This window comes from Neomonachus schauinslandi, chromosome 3 (genome assembly GCF_002201575.2).
Source record: "Neomonachus schauinslandi chromosome 3, ASM220157v2, whole genome shotgun sequence".
Classification (NCBI taxonomy): Eukaryota; Metazoa; Chordata; class Mammalia; order Carnivora; family Phocidae; genus Neomonachus; species Neomonachus schauinslandi.
In genome coordinates this window covers 61,528,656-61,556,217 of record NC_058405.1, presented here as the reverse complement: position 1 = coordinate 61,556,217, position 27,562 = coordinate 61,528,656, and the positions used below count along the sequence as shown (strand labels likewise).

The 27,562-nt window shown below is 41.7% G+C and overlaps 1 protein-coding gene across 1 annotated transcript; it reads left to right on the top strand.

Moving 5' to 3' along the window:
• Positions 1-6,507: 6,507 nt before the first annotated feature.
• NEK3 (NIMA related kinase 3) lies at positions 6,508-25,660 on the top strand. Its single transcript, XM_021678316.1, has 15 exons — positions 6,508-6,652; positions 8,643-8,736; positions 8,824-8,921; positions 9,981-10,064; positions 10,881-10,948; positions 11,042-11,128; positions 13,141-13,195; positions 15,977-16,177; positions 16,573-16,645; positions 19,122-19,171; positions 21,497-21,596; positions 22,119-22,262; positions 22,740-22,874; positions 24,715-24,841; positions 25,258-25,660. Exons 1-15 carry the CDS (start codon positions 6,536-6,538, stop codon positions 25,340-25,342), a joined length of 1,518 nt encoding a protein of 505 aa, XP_021533991.1. The 5' UTR covers positions 6,508-6,535; the 3' UTR covers positions 25,343-25,660.
• Positions 25,661-27,562: the final 1,902 nt, after the last annotated feature.

Below are 27,562 nucleotides of genomic sequence, written 5' to 3'. Positions count from 1 at the left end.
ATATTTATAAATAAATATATCTGTATAACGATGTTTCAGTGACATTTATTTCAACAAATATGAAATGCTGTTTACAGTGAAATTTGAACCTTGTTTTTGAAATACATTGTGGTTGGATTTGACTTGGGGTTTTTAATACTTAAATATGTGCTTAATGGTATATTTCCTTTTGAAAAATTTATAAGTTTATCGAAAGGTTTACCTTAATTTTTACCTTAATTTTTTTTTGTACTTTGTATGAATGGTGCAAAATGTGCCATTTTGAAATAAACTTCAAGCTGGCCTATACTCTCAGCTTTATAATAAGCATACCATGTGGTTTATTTGGCCATATAGAGTAGCTTGGAATGTCTCAGTGAGAGGGAACTTGAGATAAACCATTCTGTTTGGAAAAGATTCACAGAGTGCTTTTTTCCCCCCCTCCTCCCTCAGCTGTGGGAAAAATCTGTCTCCTTAAATAATCCTAGTGCTAACTTTTACAGACATGGGTCTCACTCCCTTTCAGGTGCTTAAGAACAGTTATCACGTGACTGACCTAGGTTTGTTCCAAGCTAAATATCTCCAAGCATATAATATATGGTACATGAGCTTTGAAGTCCAGCAGATCTACATTCAAAATCTCAGCTCCTACCTTCCCTTAAAAGTTACGTGACTGTGGAGAAGTTAGTTGAACCTCATCTTTCCGAGGGGTAAAGTAGAGATGATCGCCTCTGTTATTTTTGTGTCATAATTTCTGGCTGTCCCCCTGGTTGATTGGCCAGAATGGGCACCTGACCCACTCTGGACTGTCAGAGTCCTTTCCATAGGTATTTGGGAATCAACTGAGTCTTTTCTATGTAGTTAGACCTGAAATTAGTAAACACGAGGTACTGGGTGACCATATGAAGGTTGCAGAGTAAAGGTGACCAGTAAACCGAATGATGAAGTGACTACCCAGGCAAAAGCAAGGAGACTCCTGCCTGATGTCTTCTGTAGCTCCTCACTGTGTATCCGAATATGTTCTTGTTCAATCCAAATACAGGGAAAGCACAATTTTTCTACTCCAACCACACCACCCTTTTTTAAATGTTACTAATAATTATAGTAACTTCCCCAATTTTTTTCTGTGTATTTAACATATACATAGACTTACACACATATAAACGCGTGTGCATATGTGTGGATTTTGTAGGTTTTGTTTTGCTTTGTTGGTCATAAATGGCACCATACTTCATGAATGGTTCCACAACTTGTCTTTTTTCTAGTTTAAGCTAATAAGGAACTTTTCATTGACCTAGATCAATGTAACATTAAGACTACATGGGAACTTTTTAACTTGGTCTACCTTTTCACACTGTTTACCACTGTAAGCAACATCTAACACTGGAGGATAGTGGTTAAGAATCAGACTTGAGTCATAGCGCCTGGGTTCTCATACCAGTTCTACCACTTACTAGCTGTGGGACCTGAGGCAAATAGCCTCTTGTGCCTCAGAGATAATTGTAGCTTTAGGGTTGTTTTGGAGATTAAAATGAGTTGATAGCTAACGCTTATCCCGTCCTACTCTAAGCACTTCACATGTATTGACTGACTTAAAACAGTGCCTAGTACCTTGTATACGTTATCTATAGTAATACTTAATTTCCAGTCACTGCCCAGTTCAGAAGCTCCCCTGACTGGGATCCACACCTTGACAACTGCTGGAGAGAAAAGGGGTCAGATCTGTTCTCACTATTTCTTCCTCCATACTCACTAGTCTGTGCTTGCTGGTCCTTAATAGACTGAATTGTGTCACCCCAAAAAAGATATGTTGGAGTCTTAAGCCCCAGTAGAATGTGACCTTATTTGGAAATAAGGTCATTGCAGGTATAATTAATTAAGATGAAGTCAGACCGATCTAGGCTTGGTTCCTAATCCATTATAATTGGGAAGACGATGTGAAGAGACAGGGAGGAGATAGCATTCTACAAGCCCAGGAGAGAGGCCCAGAACAGGTCCCTCTCTGAGTTCTCAGCAAGAACCCTGCTGACACCCTTATTTTGGACTTCTAGGCTCTAGAACCGTGAGACGATACGTTTCTGTTGTTCAAGCCACTCGGTTTGTGATACTTTGTTAGGGCAGCCCTAGCAAACTAATACACTCATGGAACAAGATAAAAAGTCCTTTTCATGACTATGGACATTGGGCGGGGGAAAAAAAAGAGTTGGGTGTTTTTATGACTTTTGCTGCAATGCTGTCAGGAATATAAAGTGGTTGGAGTCTGTGCCTGTGGCTAATCAGCAGGAGCGTTATTTCATGGAGACTTCAGCTTGTAGCAGCATTCTGGGCATAGGCATGTATAGTTTTATTTTTTTTCTTTAATTGAAACCAAGCAGAGCAGATGTTGCAAATGTTGGCCATTCAGAAAGAAGATGATACTCCAAGAGACCCTGCTCTTATCACTACACTTACAGAATAATCACCTATTAACTCTACCATTTTATGGTGAAACACGTTCAGCACTTAGAACCAGAAGTTGTACCAAAATATATTCTAATATATCCATTTTGACTTTCACAATACTCCTAGGAGGTAGGTGCCATGCCTTGCTGTATGAGTTTCCTAGATTTGCTGCTGTAACAAATCACCACAAACTCAGTGGCTGAAAACAACACAAATGTACTCTCTTCTGCAAGTCAGAAGTCTGGATTAGATCTCACTGGACTAAAATCAAGATATAAGCAGGATTGTGTTTCTTCTGGAAGTTCAAGAGGGCAATTTGTTTCCTGGCCTTTACCAGTTTTTTTTTTTTTTTTTTTTTTAAGGTTTTATTTATTTGAGAGAGCAGGTGGGGAGGGGCAGAGAGAGAGGTAGAAGCAGACTCGCTGGTGAGCAGGGAGCCTGATGCAGGCAGGGCTCAGGCGTAGGGCTCGATCCCAGGACCCCGGAGATCATGACCTGAGCCAAAGGCAGACGCTTAACCGACTGAGCCACCCAGGCGCCCCCTTTTCCAGCCTCTTAAGGCCTCCTGCATTCCTTGGCTGGTGGCCCTATCCTCCGTCTTCAAATCTCTCTGACCACCACTCTGCCCCTCTCTTCCACTTGGAGGTGCCCACCCGGAAAATCCAATCATCTCCGTATTTTAGAGTTAGCTGGTTGGCAACCTTAATTCCACCTGCAGTCTTAACTGCCCTTTGCCATGGAACCTAACACCCACAATTTCCAGGGAGAAGGAGGTGGACATCTCTTCGGGGGCCACTCACTGTTCCGCCTTCCACACTTGCCCAAGATCCCACACCTAGTAAGCGGAGTGCTAAGCCCGAGAAACTTATCGCTTAAACTGGAGGCAAAACTCATGTTGCTGGGAGACACTTCCCTCAAAAATACTGGCATTTTTCTAGGGCGCTATGGAGCAACAGTTTTAAAACGCGCCCTTAGTAGGCCCGGCTACTCCGATAACAGCGCCTCCCGCCCAACCCGAGAACCTTCCTTCACCGGCAACCCGAGAGACGACCTGCCGGCCCGCCCGGCGGAAACGCGCTAGTCCGGGGACGCCGGGGTCGGCTCCGGTCGCCGGGGAAGCCGGTAAGCGGTCGCGCCGCCTGGCAGGGAGCCTCTGGAGGAAGGAACGCGGCCGATGGTGGAGGCCTGGGGCCTGGGGAGCGGGCGGCGCCCCCGCGCGGTGGGGGCGAGTGGGAGACCCGCCCCAGCTCCGCCCCGGGCTTGGGCCGCTCGCCCGCAGGTTCCCCCCCGCCCCCCCGCCCCCGCCGCCTCTGTCGTCTCGGCGCCCGCCGCGGCGCCGGGTCCAGCGCTGGTGGCAGCCTGGGGGCGGCCCGGGGTCACCGGCAGGAAGGATTTGCGCGCCGCTGGCCTCCCCCGTGGTGCAGTCCCCGCGTGCATGCCTTCTCAGCTTGCGCGCCAAGGCTTCTCCCCCGTGAGCCCACTTCTGGCCATTTCCAAATCATTTTACTCGTATTTGACTGGGAGGAGCATGCAAAGGGACTTCGTCACACTCAGTATATACAGGTCTTTTACTGATCTTACGGCTGTCATACTGAGTAACGGGCAGATGTGGGCAGAAAGGACCAAATAAATACTGGTTTTCAGCTAAGAAAAGTCAGTGGTGGTTCTTGCTTATCGGTTACTGTCCATGACATAGAATAAAGACCCTGAAGAATAAAAGAATAGAAATATGGGAAAACTTGGCCTCGTTTTTTGTTTTTGTTTTTTTAAGATTTTATTTATTTGAGAGAGAGAGCAGGAGCAGGGGGAGCAGCAGAGGGAGAGGGAGAAGCAGACTCCCCGCGGAGCAGGGAGCCTGATGCGGGGCTCGATTCCAGGACCCTGGGATCCTGACCTGAGCTGAGGGCGGACGCTTAACCGACTGAGCCACCCAGGCGCCCTTGGCCTCCTCGTTAAATCGGGTATTACCAAGGGCCAGTTAGAATAGTGGCAACTAACTTTTTTCTTTCAGATCCCTAAATACACTGAAAGACCTGACTGTTCTTTTTTTTTTAAAGATTTTATTTATTTGACAGCGAGAGAGGGAACACAAGCAACGGGAGTGGGAGAGGGAGAAGCAGGCTTCCCGCGGAAGGAGGGAGCCCGATGCGGGGCTCGATCCCAGGACCCTGGGATCATGACCCGAGCCGAAGGCAGACGCTTAACGACTGAGCCACCCAGGCGCCCCAAGACCTGACTGTTCTTGAAAAGAATTGTTTTTGAACACAATGCCTCTAATTTGGTTAATATGGAGAAATTAATTCTAAAGTTGCAGGGTGGTTCTATGACACACATGAATACAAACGACATTTTACAACTTGCTGTAGTGTATGTTTTAGTTTGTGATTTTTGCTTTACCTGCCCTGCTCTCTGTGCCTCATAATTCTTTGTGGTGTGATTAGAAAAAAAAACAAACACTATAAGTAGGCTTTCTGAAAATTAAGTTAATTCATTCCATTGTTTTTGTTTTTTTTTTTTAATGCATCATGTTGCTAAGGTTTTAATAATAATAATGGCTACCATTTATCCAGGGCCTCCTCTGTACCAGGCAAAGTGTTAGGAACTTTATATTCAGTCTCCTTTACCTATGAACCAATCCAGCTAGCTGCTTCATCTGGGAAGTACGGAAAGGGAGACTGAAGTTCAAAGACTCTGCTTATCTCTTCTTAATCGCAGGCATCTCCAGCTCAACATGATCCTAAAAGGAACAAATGTCTGCCTTCACCATGCCATTCGGCACCCATGCCACACTCCCACTGCCAGAAAAGTGAAACACACACACACACACACACTCACAACCATTGTGCTTTTCCTTTTTCTCAGGGAATGGTATCATTCACCCAGTTTACACTGGAAACCTGGGAGGTCTACCTTTTCCCTTTCTCCCTGCTTGTCTCCCATAAATCTGTCACCAAAAATCTTGCCAATTCTTTCCACATATTTCCTTTCATTTTCTTCGTCCCCATTGCCACCACCCCATTCCACTCCATCGCCATTTTCCCGCCTTTTCTGTTGTTGGAGTCCCACTCCAGCCCTCTTGTTCTCTCCTGTGTGCAGTCCATTTGCTCTGCAGCTAGAGTGAGTGATTTTTTTCTAATATGCTCTCTTGGTTAAAATCCTTCAGAGACAGCACATTAATTACCCCAAGGATAAAATCCAGCAACCCGAGCTTGGTTTACAGTGGCCTTCAGATAAGGCCCTGTCTGCCTCACCAGCCTGTGACAGTCCTCTTTCAATTCCTTGAACTGAACACAATCTCCTTTGCTCTTAAATAGGCCAGTCCCTCTGCCTACATCACCCTCCCTCCCTCCCCCCATTGCCTAGCCAACTTCCATTCATCCTTCAGGCTTCAGTTAAATATCATTTTCCCGACTCCTCTGGTTATTTCTGCCATATGCCAGCATAACTCTTTCTGTAAGACTCATCACCCTACATTTGTTGAGGTCTGAGGTCCCATCTGCTTTGGGGCAGGCATGCTAGCAGGGACCATGAGAGGTCAGAGTGCACTGCTATAAAACTGCCTCTAGCATTGACGTATACAAACCACCCTTGACCCTTGAACAACGCAGCTTTGAACTGCACGGGGCCACTTATATGCGGCTATTTTGATAAATGCAGTACAGTCTGTAAATGTATTTTGTATTCAGGATTGTAAAACCTGGCATGGGTGCTCAGGGTCTAGCTGTTCAGCCCATAAAGGAATAAACTGCTGTTGTCCTATCGTGGTGATTTTGAGCTACTTTGAATTCATTCTGCCTTTTGAAAATATATTTAATTGTCTGGGGCGCCTGGGTGGCTCAGTCGTTAAGCGTCTGCCTTCGGCTCAGGTCATGATCCCAGGGTCCTGGGATCGAGCCCCGCATCGGGCTCCCTGCTCGGTGGGAAGCCTGCTTCTCCCTCTCCCACTCCCCCCTGCTTGTGTTCCCTCTCTCGCTCTCTCTCTGTCAAATAAATAAAATCTTTAAAAAAAAAAAAAAGGAAATATATTTAATTGTCAACGTTTCTGTTTTTGAATACAGTTTGGGAGAGGTCGTGGTGACCGTGTTGGTGGAGCTGGACTGCGTGGTGCCCCAGCATGGATGGCTACATGGTCCTGAGAGTGATCGGAGAGGGCTCCTTCGGCCGAGCCCTTCTGGTTCAGCAAGAAAGCAGTAATCAGCTGTTTGCCATGAAGGAAATAAGGCTTCCCAAGGTCACTGCTGAAGCCATTAGCTCAAGTTGAAAATGGACATGTAATTTGCCCAGGAAAATGAGTTCTTGAGATTTAACATGGAATTGCTCTTTCGTGCAAAAGATGTAATGGGTTTATTCATTAGCTTTACAAGGTCTTGATGTATTTTATATGGATTTTAGGTAATTTTTGTGATTAGCACAAAGGGAGAAAAATAATCTAGGTGGCGATTGCTGTTTATTTTATCTCAATGAATAATCTGCAATTTTGCCTACCTAAGAGGGTAAGAAGCTTTGCCAGAAGCAGCTCAGGTGCCATATTAATGAAAATAGAACATAAAAAAATACAGTGAAGAGCAAAAACCTAACATGTAACCTTTGGTATCAGGGAAGCTATTTTGTGGATCAGTTTTGGGTTTTATCTCCCTGGAAGGTGAGGAAGGTGCTGCCTTATCCTTGTTTATCATAGTTGTCACAGGAAAGAATTTGTGCCATGGAGGCTGCTTAAGAGTATCTTAATCAATTTTTTAAAAATACATTTTAATAAAATTCTCAGAATTCTAAGTATTTATTTCCCCATGGTGTTCTTGACCTCTTTTAGTGATTCTCGAGTGGGCTTCAAAGTCATCTGGAGGTTAAAATATAGATTGCTGGGCCCACCCCTGAGTTTCTGGTTGAGTAGGTCCAGATGGGCCTGTGAATTTGCATTTTTTTTAAAGATTTGCTTATTTTGGAGAGAGAGAGAGCACAAGCAGGAAAGAGAGAGGGAGAGAGAGAATCTCAAGCAGCCTCCCCGCTGAGCACAGAGGCCAACAGGGGACTCCATCTCAAGACGCTGAGATCATGACCTGAGCCGGAATCAGGAGTTGGAGGCTTAACCTACTGAGCCACCTAGGCGCCCCCTTTTTAAATATCTTTTTTTAATTCCTTTTTTTTTTCCAACGGCCGTTTCTTTTTTTCTTTAAAGATTTTATTTATTTATTTGAGAGAGAGAGCACATGAGAGGGGGGAGGGTCAGAGGGAGAAGCAGACTCCCTGCCGAGCAGGGAGCCCAATGCGGGACTTGATCCAGGGACTCCAGGATCATGACCTGAGCCAAAGGCAGTCGCTCAACCAACTGAGCCACCCAGGCGCCCCCAACGGCAGCTTCTTAATTGAAAGATAAGTCATTCGGGATTTTGTGCTTGGAGAGTAAGTTAGGGGATAAACAGTTTTGGAAACTAGCTTTGTAAACCATCTTCTTCCATCCTTACTGCACTAACAAACCAGTCTCTTTTTCATCTGGGCCAGTGGGCTGGAAACGTGATGCAGACAGTAAGACATGACAGCCTTAGTTTTTCTTTAAGGATATACTATGGTTAATGGCATGCTGGCTCTCCACATCAGTTATGATGAGGATGATGTGAAAACCGGTTTACATTCTATACTTGTAAGGATATAAGGGGTCAGCTTTAGCATGCAAAATATAGCCATAATTGAAAAATCACCACGTTTTCTCCTAGAGTTTGATAAACATAAGTTGGGTCACAGTGCGTTGCTATAAAACTGCCTTTGGCATTGACGTATACAAACCACACTTGATCCTTGAACCACACAGGTGTGAGCTGCACGGGGCCACTTATATGCAGATTTTTTTGGTAAATGCAGTACAATCCTGTAAATATTTGCATTTGGTAAATGCAGTACAATCCTGTATTTTCGCCTCCTTGTGATTTTCCTGTAACATTTTCTTTTCTCTAGCTTACTTTATTGTGAGAATACATTATATGATACATGTAACATACAGCATATATGTTAATTGACTCTGCATATTATTCCAAGGCTATTAGTAGTTAACATTTTGGGGGAGTCAAAAGTCACAAGTGGATTTTTGACTGCACGGGGCGGGGTATCACTGTCCCTGACTCCCATGTGGTTCCAGGGTCAACTGTATACTGTATTGCTATAAAGCTCTCAAAGCTATCCATTTTAAAATGAAGTGTTCCATTTATGCTATTTAAATCTTCTTCTAGTCTCTCTCTGGTACACAGAATTCTAGGAAGGAGGCTGTTCTGTTAGCCAAAATGAGACACCCCAATATTGTTGCCTTTCAAGAATCATTTGAAGGTAAATATGAGTTCCCCCAAATAAATACATTGTGGAATTTATTTTATGGCCACGAGGCTTTCCTCAAGAGTCTTCTGTTTGTTTTAGCTGAGGGACACCTGTATATTGTGATGGAATATTGTGACGGAGGGGACCTAATGCAAAAGATAAAGCATCAGAAAGGAAAGTTGTTTCCTGAAGATATGGTAAGATGTGTTTTGTGTGCAGGAGGTGGCTGCCTGAGGTATTTTCAGCAAGTTCAATAGATATGTTTATAAAATATCAAGGAATAAAACTTCTGTGTTAGAAGAGTTTCAGAATGATATTACTCCTATTTTGTCCTATATATTTCAAATTTTAAATTTTGTTGTACTGACATTGTAGAAGACAGTTTATTTTGCATGACTAGAGCATCAGAAGAATGAAGCCCAAATTCCTGTGTGATGGGAATACCTATTCTCACACTTTTTCCTTTTACAATTTAGCACTTTCCTTTAAGTCTGGTACTTCCTGCCTTTTTAAAGGAAAATTGTGTATTAAATATTACTGGAATGACTTGACTAAGGAAAATATTTAAATAAACACCCTGAGTGGGACTTAGTTTGATTTAGGGTATAACGTGTTATAAAAGCATTTGGTATAATATTTTTATTTAGAAGTTGTGTTGTTAAAAATATGGATTCCAGAGAAGGAGATCAACCTTGGCTTCAAATGAATGAGTCTCCATAGCAAAAAAGAAAAAAAAAATCAGTTTGATATTTAATTATAGGTTCCCTAGGTACTTAGAAATTCTGAGTACTATTGACTAGGGATTTATAAGAAGAAAATGCTGACTCACAGGATGGTTGACAATATAATGAAATCTTTTAATGTTAATAAATTAACATTCTGAAAAGGCAAATGAAAATCTGACATAATGATTACAGAAAGTTGTAACATACTCATTCCTTAGTGGTGAACTACCTTTATATATATATTTAAGAAATACTTTTGTTTGGTTGAATTCAAGAAAACCATAGTGGGAGTTTTATTGAACTAAATTGCTATTTAGATCATACACAAGATGATGGAACATGGGATTCAGTTTTTCTGAATTCCTCCAGGCAACATGGAATCTTAGTTGAAGTATGTAATTTTTAGGGGTTCTGTATTTACATTACGGAAAATCCAGGTCAACTAATGCCTGGAGACGATTCTTTGGGATTTGGGGTTAACACGAACCAGTTACCGCATTCCTGTAGTTACTGCTTGCTCTTTCCTTACAGATACTTAATTGGTTTACACAAATGTGCCTTGGAGTAAATCACATTCACAAGAAACGTGTGTTACACAGAGATATCAAGTCCAAGGTAAGTGGAATACCTTTTGGGGCCTAAAAGCGAAAACAGAAACAAAAACTATTCCACTCAGTCTTTTGTCTGTGTTCTTCTCTTTCCTTTTGGGACATTTTCATTTAGCCTGGAAACATTTGTCAACCTAATATTTATACGAGCCAAGTAAGGTACTACCTGAGAAAGATCATTAAATCTCTTTACTAGTGTATGTTAATAGGTTTCAAGCTCTCTTTGCGAGTGCAAAGACCAGACCACTCTTTGGTCTTTGCGAGTGCAAAGACCAAGACCAGACTGTACGTTCTCAGAAGGTAAATCGTCGAGACCTGGACCTGCCCCATGGAGTCCCTCTGACACATTCCCAGGCGCTCCATCAGGCTCTGCCTGATATGGTCTTTTTTTTTTAAGATTTTATTTATTTGAGAGAGAGAGAGAGAATAAGAGCACACATGAGCAGGGGGAAGGGTAGAGGAAGAAGCAGACTCCCTGCTGAGCAGGGAGCCCCATGCGGGACTCTATTCCAGGACCCTGGGATCATGACCTGAGCTGAAGGCAGACGCTTAACCGACTGAACCACCCAGGTGCCCGTCTGCCGATAAAATCGTATGCTCACTTGTTTGATTTCTAAGCAGTGATCCTGAATTCCCAAGCAGAGGAACATGTAGCTGTCAAGAGCGTATCTTATCCTTTTGTGTTCCGCTCCGGGACTCAGCTGTCAGCATCTCTACCCTTAATCTCCATCATCAGCAGGCTTTGAAAGACAGCTTCTCCGGAGATCTCTGCCTTGTGGGTGAATGATGCAAGACATAATCTCAGCCTTCTTTTTTAATGCAGAACATCTTCCTCACCCAAAATGGAAAAGTAAAACTGGGAGATTTTGGATCTGCCCGTCTTCTCTCCAGGTATGTATATCTATTCTGTAGTAGTGACAGCAATCAAAATATCCATTATTCAGGAATGCGCTGTAATTGTGCTTTGCCTTTTTATGGTTTTAGTCCTATGGCATTTGCTTGTACATATGTGGGAACACCTTATTACGTGCCGCCAGAAATTTGGGAGAACATGCCTTACAACAATAAAAGGTAAGTAATGTTTTCACTTGGTACAAGAAGTCCCAGGCATGACTGCTTGGTGACAGGCATTGTAGCCGACAAGTCAGGTTTGGTTTTTGAAAAATATATTTGAAAGCAGTGTAGAATCTAAATGCCCAGGCTTCTAGATGAAAGTCACAGTTTTCTAACTGTTTTAATCAGAGCTGAAAGGAGCTAAATGTAAATGCCAAAGGAAAGGCTAGTCATTTCTAGGGAACAGTATGAATGACATGACTGCTTCTCACACTCTGCTGCTCTCACCTGTAAAAGTCCTGCAGCTCAGGTGGGAAGCACGTAGCGGTAATTTTCCAGCATCACCAAATGATTCCAGTGTGCAGCAAAATTCGGGAACCACTGGATTATGTCAATGAGTTAATATTGGCAGGACTTGGTAATAAGTACTTGACTGATAGGTTCATTAATTAAAAGAAGATGGTATTAAGACCCTATGATTTAAAACATAGTATTTTTCTGACTATAAGTAATAACGTGCCCATTGATGGAGTGGGTGAGCAGGGGGAGTATTGGAAATACAGAGATATACAAGAAAGGATATGATAGTCACCTACTTTTTCACTGCTGTTAATAACATTTTGGTGTTTTTTCCATCCATTCACTTTCCCCCCTAAACCTAGTTTATGTATTCTATATATAACTTGGCATCCTGCTTTTTAAAAAATTTTATATTATATCATATTCATATCACCACATATTTAAACTCTTCACAAATATTGTTGTTGGTCTAATGATATATTTCCAATTTTCAGTATCATAAACAGTGTTGTGATTAATAGACCTTTGTACATAAATAGGTCATTATTTTGTAACACATTCTTGGCATGAATTCCTAGAAATAGAAACACCTACAGGCTCTTGTTACCTTCTGTCGAGCTGATTTCTGGAAAGAATATGATAATCCATACTGAATAGTTTCTTTTAAGAGTAAAATTGAGTGCATTGGGGACAGAGTAGCTATAAAGGAACTTACTGGGCCAATTGGGAAAATTTGAGTTTGGACAAATATTCGATGATATTATTGAATTAAGGTTAAATTTCTTGGATGTGACAATGGTATTGTGTTTATGAGGGAGAGTATCCTTGCTCTGAGGAGATACATGCTAACATGTTTGGGGGTGAAGTCTTTGGTGTCTGCAGTCTTTTTTTCAAGAAGTTCAGATATATATGGAAGAGGGCAACAGCTCACAAACGTGGCAAATTTAACAGTAGGGGAGTCTAAGAAAGAGCATGTGGACATTTACTTTTCTGTACGTTTGAAATTTTAGAAAAATCCAAAGTTGGGGGAAACCATTGATTAAAGCCATTAGTTAAAATGCAAAGAATATCACGTAGAAAAAGTCTGGGGCATGACAACTAGGTAATGAGAATGATGGAGGAAACAGAAATGCTCTGTATGAAGAAGGGTGGGCGTATGGGGCAAGCTATAGGACTCCTGTTTGAGTTTTGAAGAACTGTTTTGTGGAAGAATGAGTGGTCTTATTCTCTTCGTTTGGGAATGTAGAGCTAACAAGGATGAGGGTTCCCAGAAGACACATTTTGGCTTTGATAAGGAAGACCACTATTCCTTGAGCCATCCAACAGGGGCACAGGTAAAGAGCTATTTATCAGGAGGTGTGATCAAAAGGCCTGGGCTTGCTCCCAGATGGTCTGGGTGGAAGGTACACTGAATGACTCCTAAAGCCCTTCTTCCAACTATCCCAGTCTGAGTCCACGAATACTCCCTCCCGTACCAAATGCTGCTGAAATGATATCTGAACCACCCTGATTTGGAGGGTAGGGGCTTGGGAGCAGAGAGTTTTACTGTGAACATTACTGTTAGTAAGTACCTAAGTATTAGATCACACTTATGTATTTTATTTTAATAGCTAGGAATTACTGGTGATTTTTATTCTTATTAAAGGTAATTTTTCATTTTTCTTTTCTTTTATATTTCATATAATCACTCATAACCCATTTGTCATTACGTTGCTTCTTTATGCTTCCAGTGACATCTGGTCCTTGGGATGCATTCTGTATGAGCTCTGTACCCTTAAGCATCCAGTAAGTATGGTGTGTAAAATGGAAAAGGCAGCCTCTTGTCATATCTGGCTAAGTCCTTAGTAATGTGCCAGATTCCACTTGGCTGTGTGCTTCCCTCGGACGCTGTAGGAGCGCTGACAGCATTGACTCCATCTTTGGCCTGCCATCTTGTTCTTCCCTCTGGTGCACAGGTGGTATCACTTTGGATAACTAACTCGTGACCTCACCACCATGCCCCTCCCTTCAGAGAAGCTGGGGGTTAAGGTCCAAATAGTTGTGGAGAAGGGGTGGAGAATAGGGCAGAGAATAGCTGTGTAAGCCCTGCATTCCCCTGCCCGTCTTGCCCCCAGCCCATTGCCCCTGTCGGTAATTACCCTGCATAAAACTCTCCGTAAATGGTATGGAGTGGCTTGCTTTGTTTTTCAGTATTAAAGTACCTTCTTGGTCTGGAGGATCCATTACTGACCCTCCTCCGCCTTCTAACAGATGAATTCATACCTGTTTCCATCCCCATCCCTCCCCTCCAGCCCCTGGTAACCTCTAATCCACTTTCTGTCTCCGAGAATGTGCGTATTCTAGATATTTCATGTAAGCGGAATTATACAGTACTTTTCTCTTTGTGTCTGGCTTATTTCATGTAGCATAATGTTTTCAAGGTTTATCCATGTTGTACCACGTGTCACAATTTCATTCCTTTCAGTGATTGAATAATATTCCATTATGTGTTTATACCTTGTTTTGTTTATCCATTCATCTGTTGTTGGACATTTGGGTTATTTTCTCCTTTTGGCTATTGTGAAAAAAAAAATCATTTTTATATTTATTTTTTTCAAGATATTTTAAGAATTAGTTTAACAAAAAAGAGGTTAAATAATTTGGCCGGCTTATTTAGAAGTTATTTATTACACAGAACGAACAATCATAGCACTCGTCCCTATTAAGTCTTAGCTTTTCATAGAAATAAATTCTGTCCTTTGGGTACAGAGTGAAACTTAGCTCTAACCAAGCATTTTTTCATTTTTTAAATTTTAATTGAAATATGGTTGACATAGAGTATTATGTTAGTTTCACGTGCACAACATAGTGATTCAACACTTAATATACATTACAAAATGCTCACGGTAACCATAGTTACCGTCTGCCACCACATGAAGTTATTACGATATTATTGGCTATATTCCCTGTGCTGTACTTTTCATCCCTGCGACTTATTTATTTTATACCTAGAAGTCTGTGCCTCTTAATCCCCTCCACCTGTTTTGCCCATCCCCACCCACCCCCGGCAAGCATCTTTACAGATGGGCCTGAGAAATATGAGAGTGAATGATGGAGAAAAAGCCTTCACCACCACTAGGTGAAAGGCACTCACACTGAAACCACATGCTGTCTTCCTCAAATGTATGTGGTTTATAACGCCAGCTGCATCGTTAGAACAACTTGGGAGACTTTGCAAAATGGCGATGCCTGGGCCCATGCCACACTAATTGAATTGAAACCCATGAGGGTGTCCTGGACAGTAGTGTTTTATAGAACAGGTGATTCTAGGGGTGCCTGGGTGGCCCAGTTGGTTGAGCGTCTGACTCTTGGTTTCAGCTCAGGTCATGATCTCAGGGTCATGAGATTGAGCCCTGAGTGGGGCTCTCAGCTCAGCTCGGAGTCTGCTTGAGATTCTCTCCCTCTCCCTCTGCCTCTCCCTCTCTCTGCTCACACCTGCTCTGTCTCTCTCTCTCTCAAATAAATAAATAAATCTTTAAAACAGGTGATTCTAATGTGCAGCCCAAGTGGAGAACCACTGTTTTATACAAATAAGATTATTTTTAAAACTCCAGTATCTTACTTATTATATTCTTTATTCCCCTGATTCTTTTTTTTTTTTTTTGGTGAACTTTCATATACATGTTCTTATTTTTTCTAACAAGAATAAGAATTAAGTGCCCTGATATTTGGCACACAATCTGTTCTCTCATCTGCTTTGAGGCAAAAGTAGTTCTCAAACCTTTAGGAAATGCAGAAACCTGGCATAATGTTTCAAAAGCCAGAGACAAAGCAGATTCAGTCTCATTTTTCACTACCTGAATTTTTCCCTTGTTATGTGTTGACTTTTTTTCCTTTTTCATATCTTCACTTGCATATTTTATTAATAGGGTGCATTTCCAAGGCAGAATGCGAACATGCTCTTACATAAGTATCACCAAGACTAACACCTAATGTTAATTTCAGTGTTTATTCTACAGTGAAGATTTTTTTACATGTTATTCTGGCATGTCATTTTGATTCCCATTCTATTGCTTGTCAAATTTTAATAGCTACTTTGATGACATGAAAGGTAAAAGGGATCTGGCAGTAGACGTTTAAAGCTGGAATAGTCTGGAGTGCATATCACAAGGGGGCAGGACTAGGGGGTTCTGGGGAGGAATGAAGCAAAGGGATGTTACACTTATTGTAAGCCTGTTAGTACCATTGACTTCTTAAAAAGCTACACGTATGCATTACTTTGATTTTTAAAATATGTTAAAAATGTGTATCTGCACACACATTGATTATAAGTGATAAAGTATCCAAAGCTGGAATCAATGCTAACCCTTTCTCTAGATGGGGAGGTTTTGCACTGTTTATGTTTACCTTCCTTCTGAGCCCACCGTAAGATTTTGAATAGTACCTTAAGGCTCCCTCTGGGAAGAAAAATGACCAGGCAGCAGATACTTTTATAAAATTAAATTAATTCATAAAAATTCCACTGAGCTGATAATTTCTTCCACTCTTGCCTTGTCTCTGTTCTTACAGTTCAGTTTTACTTTTTAGTTTCAGGCAAACAGCTGGAAAAGTCTTATTCTCAAAATATGTCAGGGGTCCCTGTGCCCACTGCCGTCTCAGTACTCCTGTGAACTCCAGCATCTGATCAAGCAGATGTTTAAAAGGAATCCCTCACATCGCCCTTCCGCTACAACACTGCTCTCTAGAGGCTCTTTGGCTCGGCTTGTCCGCAAGTGCTTACCCCCAGCGGTATGTTAGATTGACTGGGAGTGGTTTTCAAGTAGGGTCAAATGGTTCGTTATCTTTTAAACACAACATGCAGTACATGCTTGTAAAAATTCAAATAATGCAGAAGAATATACCAAAAAATAAAAACTTCCTTTCCCTCCTCTCCCTTCCATAATGCTGTTCCCTGAGAATACTCACAGGGAGAATTTGTGTAACCTTCCTTATCTTTCTCTACACGTGTAAAAACGTCTATTTGTGTGTCTAAATTATAGGTATTTTCTAAATGGCATTTTTACTTTTCAATTGTAAATATGATTGTGAGGAAGAAATGTTGATAATTAAATGACATTGTGGCAGTGTCTAAAGAAAAGTGTACCTTACCTCACATCTTTAAATTCTCTACTTGAAATTTTCAGATCATCACAGAATATGGCGAGCAGGTATTAGAAGAAACCAAAAACTCTAAGCATAGTACACCAAGGAAAAAAGGTAAGAATTTTAGAACGCTTACTTTTTGTTCAATTTTCTTTTAAAATGTAGTTTAACAAAAAAGAAAAATATCATTTTCAAGTTACTAGAGACAATTTCAGAGATCTCCTGAAATTAAAATTTTCTTATTGCTATTTCAGATGTAATTCTGTGCTGATTTTTATACTTTTAATTTTCCAGGGATCAAAGAGCCTAGTTTGGAGATTTTAATGATGTAAAGATTGTTCTCTGTTTCATTATTAGTACCATGTTCCCTTTGGTCATGTAGAAGGCTTCTGTGGCCTGGCCTGGGAATCTAACCATGAAAATACAATGTTAATCTTGTAGGAAATTATCCCCAAGTGTCCAAAGAACCATCTGGTAAACAAAATTTTAAAAAGCAGAGCCTTGGGACACCTCGGTGGCTCAGTCAGTTAAGCATCTGCCTTCGGCTCTGGTCATGATTCCAGGGCCTTGGGATCGAGCCCCGCATCGGGCTCCCTGCTCAGTAGGGAGTCTGCTTCTCCCTCTGCCGCTCCCCCTGCTCGTGTGCTCTCTCTGTCTGACAAATAAATAAATAAACTCTTTTTTAAATAAATAAATAAATAAATGCCTTTTCAAGAGTTGAAACTGTCTACTGTCCACATAATAGCTGCACAAAATTTCCATACATATTTAGTCGATCCTGAACAAATTTCAAATGTAATTTATTGTCTCTTTGGAAGTTGTCATCTCTTAATTTTTTCAAAGCTATTTTTGTTCCTTTCCTTTCTTTTCTTTTCTTTTTTTTTTAAGTAAACTCTATGCGCAACATGGGGCTCGAACTTACGACTCTGAGAGTAAGACTTGTCATAGGCTCTACTGACTGAGCCACCCAGGTGCCCCTATTTTTGTTCCTTTTTATTTGTCATCAATGACTCAGACCTTCCATCTGATGAGATCCACCGAAGATGGTAGATTCGACCAGAGTAAGAGAGAAGACAGAAATAGATCATCCACTCACTGTAGGGACATGTTGCAAACCTTCATTGTTTGGTGCCCACTATTCTCGGGCTTACATACTCCACAAGAAACACTCAAAAACCCTACTGTTTTCTGACAGTTCAATTTTAAATGTTATTTTTGTAGGATTGTAAATCCTTTTAGTAATGCAAACCCCTTGGTCTTGTAATTCAGGCTTTTCTCCATTCCTTAAGGGGTAGCCAATTGCCTTTGTTTCCACAGTTTGCTTTAGTGTTAACTTTACGTTAGGTACTATTTTGTAGCTTTTGTCCACATCCCAGGGTAGTGGGAAATTAGTTTTAAAATGCTAGGCAACAACAACAATAAAAGCCAGTCTAAGAAAAGTTTCAAAATAGTTTGGCTAAGGGCGCCTGGGTGGCTCAGTCGTTAAGCATCTGCCTTCGGCTCAGGTCATCGTCCCAGGGTCCTGGGATCGAGCCCCACATCGGGCTCCCTGCACCGTGGGAAGCCTGCTTCTCCCTCTCCCACTCCCCCTGCTTGTGTTCCCTCTCTCGCTGTGTCTCTCTCTGTCAAATAAATAAAATCTTTAAAAAAAAAAAATAGTTTGGCTAAGTGTAGTCTTACCATTCCTAAAAAAGAGGAATAAACCAGCGGAGAAAGGCCAGCATGGCAGACCGTGTGTCTGCTGGTATCTCCGCCAGAACAGTGAACGCTCCGTGAGGGCAGGGGCTGCGTCTCATTCACTCCCTGTGGTATCCTCCGCACCTGTCATCGCAGGTGCTCGACAGAAAGTTTTTACAATGTTGAATGAATGAGGAGCATGGAGGGCCAGGCTCTACTGGGCAAATCAGCCCCTCTTCCCGAAGGGATCGCGCCCGGGTTCTCGCTGACTGCCACCACCAGTGCCTCGTGAGGGAACAAGCAGCTCCCTTCTTACGAGGGATCCCTGTTCCATGGGCTGTCATAGCTGTCAGGAAAAGCACAGACGCCATAACTAGCCTGAGCTGGAGGTGACAGTGACCTCCCAGGGAGGCAGAGTATCTCAGCTTCTAGTGCCTAAATGGGCAGGCATGAGTGAATCATGATGCCCTACCTTTCAAATGTTAACATTAGGAATAAAACAGCAGAAACAGCCTCTGTTTAAATTACCGGGTGGGATAGGGGCGCCTGAGTGGCTCAGTCGTTAAGCGCATCTGCCTTCGGCTCAGGTCAAGATCCCAGGGTCCTGGGATCTAGCCCCGCATCGGGCTCCCTGCTCAGGGGAGAGCCTGCTTCTCCCTCTCCCACTCCCCCTGCTTGTGTTCCCTCTCTCGCTGTGTCTCTGTCAAATAAATAAATAAAATCTTAAAAAATAAAAATAAAAAAAATAAATTACCTGGTGGGTAAAGCTTGATATCACTATTCAGGCTAAGGCTTTGGCTCTTGGACTTTAAAAACTTCGTTTGTCTTTTGGGCTTTCTGCACATCACATGAGGAACTTAATCACGTGAGCCTCTGCATGCCTTCTCTTCCTACCTTCTCTTTTCTTTTTAAGCAGACCCCAGCAGAAGCAAGATAGCTTTGGAAAATGAAGCAACCACGATGGTAAGAGCTTGGAAATTACGTTTATGAAACCCCTGTCTCTTGGGTTCCCCTCTCTTGGGTTCCGTGGGATGTTTGTAAGACTGGGGCCTGGTCCCTCCCGGCCAGCAGTTTCTCGGCCTTTGGCACAAGAAGTAATTGGTGGCTGTCGCCCCCGCCGTCAGCTGAGCTGCTGGAGATCCCCGAGCATTTGGTTCATGTGCCTTGTTTTTCTGTTTTTAATTACTGATGACCAGTGGTTTCAATGTAGATGTGAGAGAACTGTGTTCTGCTTTCAGTCATGAACATCTTGCTTTAGCTTGGCTTTTGGTTTGTCATTGTGGTAAACCATATATAACACAGAATTTCCCATCCTAGCCACTTTTAAGCATACGATTCAGCAGCATTAATCACATTCACAGTGTTGGGTAACCATCCCCGCTCTCTGTTTCTAGTACTTTCTCATCACCCTGTTACAGAAACTCTGCCCATTATATAGTAACTCCCCATTCCTCCCCGACCGGCACCGCCACCCCAAGCTCCTGGTGACCTCCATCCTACCTTCTGTCTCTATAAATGTGCCTGTTCCAGATATTTCACAGGAGCGGAATCATGCAATAGTTGTCCTTTTGTATCTTTTTGCTTAGCGTAGGTTTTTGTTTTTTGTTTTGTTTTGATTTTGCTTAGCATAGTATTTTTAAGGTTCATTCATGGTATAGCCTGTATCAGAATATTTTCCTTTTAATGGCTAAAGGATATTTAGATCTGTATTTTGCTCTTGACATCTTTCTGTTCGGAACTTTTACTGCCTCCCCATTATCTGACAGACCAAGTTGACATTTTTCAGCCTGGCATTCAAGGTCCTGTTTGTCTTGTTTTGCCCTGGGCAGCTGTGAGCTCTTTGACACGAAAGCTGCAGTAAAGGCCTGAAGAGAACAGCGGATCTACTTCCGAGTGTTGTCAAGCTCAACCCAGTAAATTGTGCCCTACTCATGATTTGTTTTTCTTTCTTCATCCACCTTTTAATTCCAAAAAGAAAAAATGTACTAACAACAAATCATTCTATTTATGGAATGTACTAATAATTAAACTTGTCAAATTTTTTGGAATGGAGATTTGGCAGTAAATAAATAACAGCATCCCACCATTATGTTGCCACAGTGGAATAGATCCTGCCCCTGTACTTTTTTTTTTATTTGTGTGAGAATATCTATTTTTTCCCCAGCTTTATTGAGGCATAATTTATATGCAGTAGAATTTACCCATTAGTGTAGAGTTTGATGAATTTGGAAATTTTATAGTGTCATATAACCACCACCACAATCAAGATCTAGAAATCCCAGCCTCCTAAAAAGTTTCCTCAGGGCCCTTTGCAGACAATCCTGACCCCTGTCCCAGGCAACCACCCCTGTCGTTTTAATACACCCTACAGTGGACACATCCATGTGTTCTCGCAGATGAAAAGAGGGTAAAATGTAAGCAGAACGAAGAGAGAGCCAGAAAGTTGGTCAGATAAGGGAAGAGCTGAGGTAGGAAGAAGGTCCCGGGCAAGCCGGCAAGGTGTGACGGTGTGAGGGCAGGGCTGAGTGGCACCGAGCCAGGAGCGCTCTTTGAGGCTATAGTCCATACAGCAGTGACCATCGGCCCGGATGCAACATCAAAATGCCCTCAGGGCTTTTAAAAACTGCTCATCACCACTACCCGCCGCGATTCTGACTTGTCTATGGGGGGGCCCTTCGTGCGGTGGGGAGCGAAGTCTGAGAACCACTGTATAGAAATAAGAACAAAGTTCCAGCTACAGCCTACTGTTTATTTATTCACTCCACAAATCATTGAGAACCTATATGCTGGAAACTGTCTAGGCATAGGAAATGTATTCCTTCTCAAAATACATGCAGATTTAATGGCATCTAGATAGTGTGTTACTATATTTCATGAAATCAGGAGCTTAGATAATTTGGAAAAATACCAAATTAAGTGGGGACATTTTAAAGATTTTATTTACTTATTTTTAGAGGGAGGGTGTGGGAGAGGGAGAATCTCAAGCAGACTCCCTGCCAATTGTGGAGGCCTACATGGGGCTCGATCTCACAACCCTGAGATCATGGCCTGGGCCGAAATCAAGAGATCAAGATGTTCAACCGACTGAGCATGTATGTATATGGTTTTTAACTTACATATAAATATGTATGACATATAACATACAGTGATGTATGGGGTTCTATGGTTATTAATGTTTTTTAAATTCATTAATCTTTATTTAAAATTAAGATAGCTGACTTTGCCTACTTTAACTTTGTTTGTAGCATTTTAAGCATTTTTAATCTGTATTTTTAATCCCTTTTAAAGCCAAGGGAAGAAGAAGCTAGAAAGTACAGTCACAGTAACTTAGAAAACATTAATAAAAATTCAGTTGAAAGTACACTGGGGACAGTAAACAAAGAAAAAGGTAAGTTATTCAAATTCTAATTGTTGTATAAGTAAGGAATTGGGGAATATGGAAGGAATATTAATTTTCATCTTACTAGGTCATAGGTGTCATAAACAAGTGGACAGGCAGATTTTTGTTTGCTTATCCAGTGATTTATTTAATGGTATAGGAATACTTTATTACTCATAAAAAAAAGAGAATAGTGTTTATTAATAAGAGCCTTTAGAAAAAAACAGTATTTCTTGCACTCTCTGTCATAGAAACCATGTGCAGAAATATACAACCTCTTGGGGCTTCATTCTTGTACATTGTATAATATATATATGTGTTTTTAAAAATTCACTTTAAAGATTACCTTTTCATTTGGAGGTTTTTTTTTTTTTTCATTCCCTTTACTGCTTAGACTTGAAAAACATTGTGAGTGGATTTGAGTTTGGAAGAGAAAAGAAAGACTTCTTTCTATGTAGTTGTTCAAGTATATGTGTTCATATAGATGATAAATAATATGCTTAGCAATACTTTTTTACATTTTAAAATCAGATAATAAATCAGTCCATCTGAGGAAACTCAGTTCACCAAGTCCTGTCAGGCAACAGTGGGAGAAAAATGTCCCCAGCACAGCTCTCACGGCTTTGGAAAATGCAGCCATACTCTCCTCCAGTTTAGCAGCCGGGGATGAGAGAGGTTAGTAGTCAGTTGAACGCTGTTACTACTGAACATTTTCTTTAGGTGATTTTTTTTTTTTTTTAAGAGAGAGAGCAAGTATTGGGATGGGGGGCAGAGGGAGCAGAAGGAGAGAGAATCTGAAGCTGGTTCAATTCCCAGTGCTGAGCCCGATGTGGGGGTTGATCCCACAACCCTGAGATCATGACCTGAGCTTAAATCAAGGGTTAGAGACTTAACCACCTGAGCCACCCAGGTGCCCACTACAGAGCATTTTCTCATGGTTGTTTAATGGGCTAAAGATTGTTCTTGTTGTTGTTTTAATGTCACTCTGTAAAAGATATTTGGTGTCGCATATCAGAGCAGTGTTCATGTAGGTGAGTGAAATAGATTTTAGTAGAGAGGAAAATACAATTAACTTCGCTTAAAATACAGTCTGGAAGATATATGCTGAAAATCTTTTTTACGTGGCCCTAACTATCACCTTTTCACAACTAGGTGGTTCTGTAATAAAGTACAGTGAAAATAACACCCGTAAGCAGTGGCTGAAAGAGACTCCGGAAACTCTGATGAACATCCTTAAGAATGCAGATCTCAGCTTGGCGTTTCAAACATATACAATATATAGACCAGGTGACTCAAGTCTATTACCTACCTGTGGAAACTCTTTGATTTTTTTTTATTTTTACTTCAATTTATTTATTTATTTATTTATTTATTAAAGATATTATTTATTTACTTGTGAGAGAGAGAGTGCATGAGCAGGGGGAGGGGCAGAGGGAGAGGGAGAAGCCGACTTCCCATGGAGCAGGGAGCCCAGGGGCTCAATCCCAGGACCCCGGAATCATGACCTGAGCCGAAGGCAGATGCTTAACCTACTGAGCCGCCCAGGCGCCTCCCCTTTGATTTTTTAAAAAAGTGTGGTAAGACATGCATAAACTAAATTTACCATTTAAACCATTTTTAGGTGTGCAGTTCAGGGGCATTACGTGTATTTCCGTTGTGCAGCCATCACTACCATCCATCTCCAGAACTTTCCCCACCTTCCGAATCTGAAAGCATGTACCCATTTAAAGAAAATTCCCTATTCGCCCCTCCCAGAGACTTTGATTTTAAAGTTATAAAATGATTCATAGCATCGTACATTTTAGGTTTTCTTGCATCTTTTTTAGCCAGTATTGAGCTCTAATTAAAATTGCCCGTGGAGCTTCATTACTTTTAATTGCTTATTTGTTTGCTTGTTTTAATAACTGTGGGACTACTTTGAAGAGTAGCCCATTTTTAACCACGCAAATACACCACTGCCTTACTGACTTTACAGTTCAGACTCCATCATAGTAAACTTTGAGGAATTTCAAGATTTCTTTTGCTCTGTGCTTGAATCCTGCTGTATTGAATAGACCTCAAGAAAGAGGAGTAATTAGGATTTGATTTTTTTATCATTTCTACAGACATTTTCACTAAAATTGCACAAAATTACCTTTTATAATACTGTCTGTAGGAATCGAGGCCAAAGGACTGCATTAAGGGTGTGTACATGTGTGTATAATTTTGATAATTCAATTATTAAGCCATCTTGCTAAGTGAAGATCTAAGATAAATTATGCCAAGTAGAGTGTGTAATGCTGTGGCAAATCTTGGCCATATTTATTTTAACAGATTTAGTTGTCTTTGTTTATTTGGTCAGTATTTATTGAGTGCCAAACATGCCAGGTTAAGATTTTAAAAATAAATAAATAAATAAAACACAGCTCCTTCCCTGGGGGAGTTTGGTGGGAGACCAGCACTCAAGGAGAGAGGTTTAGAGTGGTGTAGGTGAATTTTTAGAGCTGTGTTCTGATAGAGCTGTGTGCAGATTGTCATAGGTACCCCAGCAGAGGTGGGTGCATAGAAGGATGGTGTTAAGGAAGGTTAACAGTTGTGAATTTTGTTGTAGCAATTGTAGGTCCTGGATTTTGTTTCTGGTCCCTGTTCACTGTTCAAAACCTATGTCATAGGTCTGTTATGAAAGGGTTTTGTAAAGATGTAGCCCACATTTTTGTGTTAGGTTATTGTGTGAGCAAAAATCTGAAAGCAGTTGCCATCTAGAAAATTTTTTGAAAGCACGCATGTAGTCTCCATTCCCTAATTTTATTCCCCATCATGGAAAAAAGTTGGGGGTGGGGAGCTCAAAAGAAAAACAACTGGAAGACGACGATCCAAAGATAACTTTAATATAGGTTCTTGTATTTGAAGGTTTTAATTATGATTTTCTAAATTTTTCTTTTGAAGAAAGTACTGTTTTTAAATTTAATACCCATACTGATGCTTCACGGGCCTGTCTCATGCCAGAAATCATGCTCTGTAATGGGGAAGGTGCTACAAAAGAAATATACCATTGTCCTCAGTGAGCCAGCAAGCTTTTGGAGGATTTTAGTCCGACATTCACTAATTACGCCACTACTGTTAAAATTGGCATAATTTTTCTCTGAAGGTTCAGAAGGGTTCTTGAAGGGCCCCCTGTCTGAAGAAACAGAAGCGTCAGACAGTGTGGATGGAGGTCACGATTCTGTCATTTTGGACCCAGAGAGACTGGAACCTAGACTGGATGCAGAGGACACGTATGTTGGGATATACCTACATGGCTCTGGCCATTGTGTGTGAAAATCATACCTTAATTTCAGGTTTAGCAGGAGCTGGTTATATTACTCGACATCACAAATGAATAGTCATATCTTGATCTTTTGTCTGGGACGAGTAATGCGTTACGGTATTATCATAGAATTCCTGAGTTCAACCGTTCAGCTTGGACTTAGTATTTTTTAATATATTGGATTTTATTGGCAAATTTTATAGAAACATGAAAGAAGTGTTCCTTTGGAAGAGCTAACAATGTTTTTCCTCTGGTCAGTTGCCTTATGGAGCGCATTTTTTAAAAATGTAAATATTGTGATGGTAGTGTTCTGCTTTGAGCCACCAAAAAATACTTACCGTGCCCCTGCTATGGAGGCTTAATATCGAAATTGTGTCTTCACAGGGACTTTGAGGAGGATGACGACAGGCCTGACTGGGTGTCAGAACTGAAGCAGCGAGCTGGCTGGCAAGAAGGGTTGGATGGGTAACTCCCAAGGAAGTGCTCCTTTGTCACATCGGGTAGATGTTTAAAGTGGGGAATTAATGTTTGGATAATATCAGCTCACGGGATTCAGTTTTCTTTGGGCACAGAATGAAGAGGGGGAAACTGTGAATATTTAAAATTGTTCCTGATTAGTACCACAAGGCTTAAAAAATCTGTAACTCTCATGAGTTTTTGAACTGAAAGGAGAAGGCGTGGAAGAATGGCTCTGAGCTTCAGGCTTTGCAGTTGGAACAGAAATCGGATGCTACTGCTTACAGTTTGTGTGATTGTGGGCAATTATTTAAGCTCTTTGAGCCCCAGTTTCCACGACTCTAAAATGAGGGTGATAATGCCCTCCTCATAAGGTGCTGACCAGAGACCATGGCAGCAGCCCATCATGTTATTTCTGCACTGTTACGATTGGTGCTTAATTGCTGTGTAACTCTTTTTACATTTATGAAAGGTTTGAGGATCTAAATAAATTTACTTGGAAAATAATGTTGCGCAGTTTTCCAGTAAGGCCTGTTTCTGGGTAGTGATCCATGATCTTCCCCAATGACCCGCCATCCTTAAATACCACCCCTCACAGGATGCACAGAGGCACCCAGGTCAGAGGATCAGCTGTGGGAAGGGGGGGCAGTGAGGCAGTACAGATCTTGTCAGAAGCTGGCAGTCTTGTGCAGGAGAAAGAAATAGGCCAAAGGTGGAAAGTATTGGAAAGTAGAGAGTGCTGTGCAACTAATGGACTGATGGGAGGCCAACTTGTGTGGGTCACCCTGACACGCATGTGCTGGGTCCTGTCATTCCATCCTGGGATGCTGTTGTGAGGCGACATATTGTACTCCAGAAGAAGGAGGCTCCTCCCTGGAGATCTCACGGAGGTAAGTGTGCAAACAGCAGAAGCCTGAGCAGGTATGAGGAATGGTGCTCCAGTGAAGAACCAGGGTAAGCAGCTGAATCTAGAGCAGGATGATTAATAAGGATCTCCTGAAATATGGAATACATACATCTTGTAGATTGGAACCATTTTTTTTTAATCTTCAGGTACAAAAACTATGGTATAGACCTTCACCCCACCCACTTTATCTACCTTTCGACATCTCGTCATCCTTCAAGACTCTTTTCTGCTCTCTCACAGTCTCTCCGTCTGTCATTTTTCAGGACGTTGACATTTTTGAGGAATACCAGTTAGGCATTTTGTAGCATGTCCCTCAGTTTTTTGTCTGGTATTTTCCTCGTGATCAGACTGAGCTCAAGGGTTTGGGGAAGAATACCATGGAGGTGAGGTGCCCTTCCCATCACCTCTCATCAGGGAGTACGCGATTTTAGCATGATTTATTACTGCTGTGGTTAACCTTGGTCACGTGGTTAAGGCAGTCTCTGCCAGGTTCTCCACTGTAAAGTTACCAATTTTCCATTCTTGGGCCCTGGGAAACAGATTTCCCAACTACAGTGCAGAGTTTATGTACTGTTCCTAATGCCTCTACGCGAGTCACTGGGTCCAGCTCATCCTCAGCTCTACCTCCTGAAGGGGGCTATAATCCAATGCGAAGTCATTTGTTTTATTCCTTCAGTTGGTCTAGATTTGGCCACTGGGAGTTTTCCAGGTTGCCTCTGTGTTCCTTTGACATGCCCTCATTCTTTTCTGTTTTGACACCTTCCTTCCTTTCTGGTACTACAAGAAGATTGTCCAGGAGCATCTTCAGCCTTCTCTGTCGCAGCTCCAGAGTCAGCCATTTCTCCAAGGAGCCTTGGTTCCTTTCATTGGCTTAGAAACCAGGATCTGGGGGCTGGGTGTGCTTGTTGCTACTGGGCCATCACTGCTTTTAGGCCCTCTTAGCAGACAGAGCGAGGAGATCCATATATGTTTGCTATCCTGTGCACATATGTACAGCTACAGTCACTTCTGGGTCTCTCCATCTGTATGTGTATTAAGCCGAGGATGAGTTCATACTGATGTCTTGGACTCTGATCTAGTACCACAGGGTTCATTCTAGCCTTCCCCTCCTTGCTTTTCTGTAGCTTCTCTTTCTGACAGTGAAAAACCTGGCTTCAACCATCCACTATTCACTTAATTGCTCAACACCAGAATAGATGTAAAGCAGTTCCCAAATTAACCCATATTCCTGTGAGAAACAAATTTCTCAACTAGAGTACAGAGTTCATGTACAGTTCCTAGTGCCTCTAACCTTAGAATTCCAGTTGAAACACCATTTCCCAGAGT

Coding starts and splice junctions, on each gene's coding strand:
- NEK3 (XM_021678316.1), top strand. CDS start 6,536: ATGGATGGCTACATGGTCCTGAGAGTGATCGGAGAGGGCTCCTTCGGC. Junction 8,737..8,823: donor CTTTCAAGAATCATTTGAAG/GTAAATATGAGT, acceptor TGTTTGTTTTAG/CTGAGGGACACCTGTATATT. Junction 22,875..24,714: donor ATATACAATATATAGACCAG/GTGACTCAAGTC, acceptor TTTTCTCTGAAG/GTTCAGAAGGGTTCTTGAAG.